General features: G+C 47.5%; 1 protein-coding gene across 1 annotated transcript; it reads left to right on the plus strand.

Annotated features, from left to right (window-relative positions):
* Window positions 1-1372: 1372 nt before the first annotated feature.
* On the plus strand, window positions 1373-3256 carry LOC119325754 (cytochrome P450 89A2-like). The gene is made up of 2 exons (XM_037599478.1): window positions 1373-2497; window positions 2679-3256. Exons 1-2 carry the CDS (start codon window positions 1421-1423, stop codon window positions 3105-3107), a joined length of 1506 nt encoding a protein of 501 aa, XP_037455375.1. The 5' UTR covers window positions 1373-1420; the 3' UTR covers window positions 3108-3256.
* The last annotated feature ends 1365 nt before the right edge of the window (window positions 3257-4621 follow it).

Genomic DNA, 4621 nt, shown 5'->3' on the forward strand with positions numbered 1-4621 from the left:
TAGAATCGGATACTTAATAAAACACACCCTTCCAAGTTCCACAGACAACCCGGTGATCGATTTTCCACAGGGCGACGAGGGGAGGATCGCCGGGTAGGATTATGCTATGCAATGCTACTGGAGATGCTACTTGGAGATGCTACTTGGAGGACTTCAGTCTACTCTCTTCTACATGCTGCAAGACGGAGGCTGCCAGAAGCGTAGTCTTCGACAGGATTAGCTATCCCCCTCTTATTCTGGCATTCTGCAGTTCAGTCCACCGATATGGCCCTTTACACATATACCCATGCATATGTAGTGTAGCTCCTTGCTTGCGAGTACTTTGGATGAGTACTCACGGTTGCTTTTCTCCCTCTTTTCCCCTTTCCCTTCTACCTGGTTGTCGCAACCAGATGCTGGAGCCCTGGAGCCAGACGCCACCGTCGACGATGATTCCTACTACACTGGAGGTGCCTACTACTACGTGCAGGCCGCTGACGACGACCAAGAGTAGTTAGGAGGATCCCAGGCAGGAGGCCTGCGCCTCTTTCGATCTGTATCCCAGTTTGTGCTAGCCATCTTATGGCAACTTGTTTAACTTATGTCTGTACTCAGATATTGTTGCTTCCGCTGACTCGTCTATGATCGAGCACTTGTATTCGAGCCCTCGAGGCCCCTGGCTTGTATTATGATGCTTGTATGACTTATTTATGTTTTAGAGTTGTGTTGTGATATCTTCCCGTGAGTCCCTGATCGTGATCGTACACGTTTGCGTGCATGATTAGTGTACGATTGAATCGGGGGCGTCACATCCACCAAGGACAGATCCGCCAAAGACACACCTCCGCATGCCCACCGATGATGCTAGACAAACCAAGAGGATGGCGGCATGACGGGGAGAACCTTATTCCATCTTCAAGGAGCCCCCGTCGTTTTTTCTTTCTAAGTAGGACATAAACCCTAGCAAAACTTAAAAAAATATCTAAAAACAGAGCCCTTCCATCGGTAAGAGCCAGGATCCACCACGCTGCCATAGTGCTAAGGTCACCGGAGATTAAGCGGACAGACGGCAACACCGGTGGGAGGCAGAGAAACCCTAAGTTTTTGTTAGGGAGAAGGCGGCTGCGTGAGACGTGCCTGATTGATGCTAAAGCGCTAATCGTTGGGCTACACTGTAGTTAGTTTGATGGTGATGTTACATGTTGCACTGTGATTTGAATTATTGGTGACAAGACATGTCACAGTGGAATTATTGGTGGATGCCCCATCATACCGATCGACAAGGACAACTAAACTCCCGCAAAAAAAAAGACAACTAAACTGAAATTTTCTGTGTGTGCTGACATATAGTGGCATATATACACAAGAGAAAGTCGTAGGCCTACAGCTCAATTATATTCATCAAGCACCCCTCAAAAAAAATTATATTCATCAAGCAACCATGCAAGGCCTACTCCTCTTGGTGCTCCCCTTGGTTCCTCTGGTCGTCCTCGCCGTGATCCGGCATGCAGGCCCGATCAAAACGCGCCTCGCCACCGTCATGTCGGCCCTAGCACCGAAGCTCCCCGCCGCCTGGAGGAAGCCAGTCTTCGTCAGCGACTGTGCCACGGCGTACCGCCTTCTCGTGCGCGGCAGCGCCGGCGGGTCCTTCTCCAACCGTCCGCCGTCCATGGCGCCCAGCGCCGTCCTGTCCGCCGGCCGGCACCACAACATCACCTCGGCGCCCCATGGCCCATTCTGGCGCGCCATCCGCCACAACCTCACCTCCCAACTCTTCCACCCGACGCGCCTCCACCGCTACGCCTTGGCGCGCCGCAATGCGCTCCGAGGTCTCGTGGCGGACCTCCGCGAGCAGCAGCAGCAGCACGGCGTGGTCCTCGCGGCGGAGAGCATCCGTGACGCCATTTTCAACGTGGTCTGCACCATGTGTTTCGGGGACGGCGTTTACCCAGCCCTGGTACGCGCCATAGCCGATGCCCAGGACGACCTCGTCCAGTCGTTGCCTGTGGTGCGCGTCTTCGTCTTCTCGGTGTTCCCGGTGGCGGTGACCAGGCTAATCTACCGCAAGCAATGGAACAAGCTGGTCTCAGTACGGCAGAAGCAGGAGGATATGTATCTCCCGCTCATCGATGCATGTCGCCGCCGTCGCCGCTGCTCCGACGAGCCTCCGTGCTACGTCGACACGCTCCTCGACCTCGAGGTCCCGGTCAAAGACGACGACCATGTGGCCTCTGTAGGTGTAGGCGGCTCTGCGCAGCAGCAGAGGATCAGCGACGCAGAACTCGTAGGGCTGTGCTCGGAGTTCCTCGGTGCTGGGAGTGAAACCGTAGCCGCGGCAATCCAGTGGATCATGGCGAACCTGGTGAAGCGCCCAGACATACAGGAGGCTGTCCGTAGAGAGATCGACGATTCTGTGGGCGCCGAGGCCGAGGAGGTTCTTGAGAAGCTGGAGTACCTCAACGCCGTCGTCATGGAGGCTCTTCGGCTACATCCTACCACAGCTTTGGTGTTTAGGCAAGTAAGTGAAATCCTTAATACAGTGCTCCCTCCATTATAAGAGCTTTTAGATCACTAATTTCTTTACAGAGGGAGTAGTAGATAACAATTATTGCTATTCATGAGGTGCTTGAGAATCTAATTACTTTTCATTAACGAAGTCTAGCTAAGTGATCACATGAAATATTTTGACTGCTGAAAAGGTGATGAAAGAAGATGATGTCGTTCTTGATGGCCGACGCATTGGAGTGGGCACCACGATGATCTTTCCACTAGAGGCTCTAGCGCGTGACAAGACGGTGTGGGCTGACCCCGATGTGTTTAAGCCGGAGAGATTCCTAGCTTCCGGAGGTGGAGAAACCATGAACCTCGTGGCAGCGACAGGTAGCGCCGGGAAGATGAAGATGATGCCGTTTGGTGCCGGCAGGAGGATTTGCCCCGGCATGGGCATCGCCATGCTCCACATAGGCTACTTCGTGGCAAATCTCATGAGGGAGTTCGTGTGGAAGGAGGCAGAGGGTGAACACACCATTGATCTTCAGCCACACACCATCGTGTTGGTCACTGTCATGAAGCGGCCACTACGAGCTCATCTTTTGCAAAGGCGACGGGACGCAAAAAATACAAGTTAATTATTTCTTGCAGGCGCTTCGCTAGCTGCAAGTTTGGTGTTGGATGATTACTATTTTGTATTTCTACTAGTATAATGTACTTGTGTTGCTACGGGCTACATGCATATAAATGAACTGAATAAAGATGTCGTTGTTACGGTCGAATCTCATTTCTCTGTCTACGGTTTGGACATCAAACATTCGTCCACACTACTAGAATTTTCCTCTTTGCCGAGTGTTAGGCTCTTTGCCGAGTGCATTATGTCGGACACTCGGCAATAGTATTTTTACCGAATACCTAACTCGGCAAAAACGTGAAACTCGGCAAGTAGGTACTTTGTCGAGTGTCGTGGAAAAAACGCTCGGTAAAACAACAAAACTCAGCTAACAGGGTTTCGCCGAGTGCTGCACTCGGCAAAAGGGGTTCTTTACCGAGTGTCACACTCGGTAAAAAGGAGATCTTTGTTAAACTGCATAGTGTTGGTCGTAGAGGTTGCATATGACCTCGGACGAGGGCGGTCCAAAAATCAAAGTTGTTCATTTTGAAGAGACGGACAATTTCCATGTTGAGAACTTTTTCGTTTAGGCCATATTAATTATACTTTTTGGCATGCCAAATGTTAATATAATCTCAAATGACCAAGGTGATGGCCATATTCACTGCATGGTTTATTATAATGGTCTCAAATTAGACACATAGGTGTGTCTTGACATTACAGACGATGTTGCCAAATAAAGTTTCCTATTTTTTTGTACAAAAAAATCAATTTTCATTTTCTAAGTGTCAAAAATGGGGGATTTTGTGAAGCAAGTACAAAAATCAGGGAGCAAAATGGCATCACTCCAATTATCACAGTAAGTAGACCATGTTTTATGCACAATTCACAAGTTTCATTGATTTTATAGTTTTCTAGTTACTTTCGCACATTTAAATGACTTTATGTCAATATTTCGAAAGTAATTCAAATTTGAACTGCAAGTGTGTGATAGCTCTATCATAAAAATTAGCAAACAAAAAAGGTACACAAGTAGTCATTATATGGGAGAACCACTTAGAGTTTTGAAATATTCAACCTCTTGTTATGAATAGCCATACCAACAATTTTGACCCCGTTTTGGAAAAAAACATAAAGAAAAAGAATACAAGTTTAAAAAATGCAATCCTTTCGCATGGAGTTCTTTTATGTGTACTAGTTAAGAGGGAAAATACCAAACTTTCAATATAACTAATTTGAAAAAATAAATCCTTCACAAAACGGGCTATCGTATATGAACATTCATGACTTTCAAGTCAAAGGACCAAGGTGATGATCATATTCATTGCATAGTTTATTATAATGTTTCCAAGTTAGACACATAGGTGCATCTTGACATTACAAACAATGTTGCCACATAGAGTTTCCTACTTTTTTCTACAAAAAATTATTTTTCATTTTCTAAGTGTAAAAAATGGGTGTTTTTTGTGAAGCTAGTACAAAAATCAGGGTGCAAAATGGCACCACTCCAATTATCACAATAAGTTGACCATATTTTAT

This window comes from Triticum dicoccoides, chromosome 6B, assembly GCF_002162155.2.
Source record: "Triticum dicoccoides isolate Atlit2015 ecotype Zavitan chromosome 6B, WEW_v2.0, whole genome shotgun sequence".
Classification (NCBI taxonomy): domain Eukaryota; kingdom Viridiplantae; phylum Streptophyta; class Magnoliopsida; order Poales; family Poaceae; genus Triticum; species Triticum dicoccoides.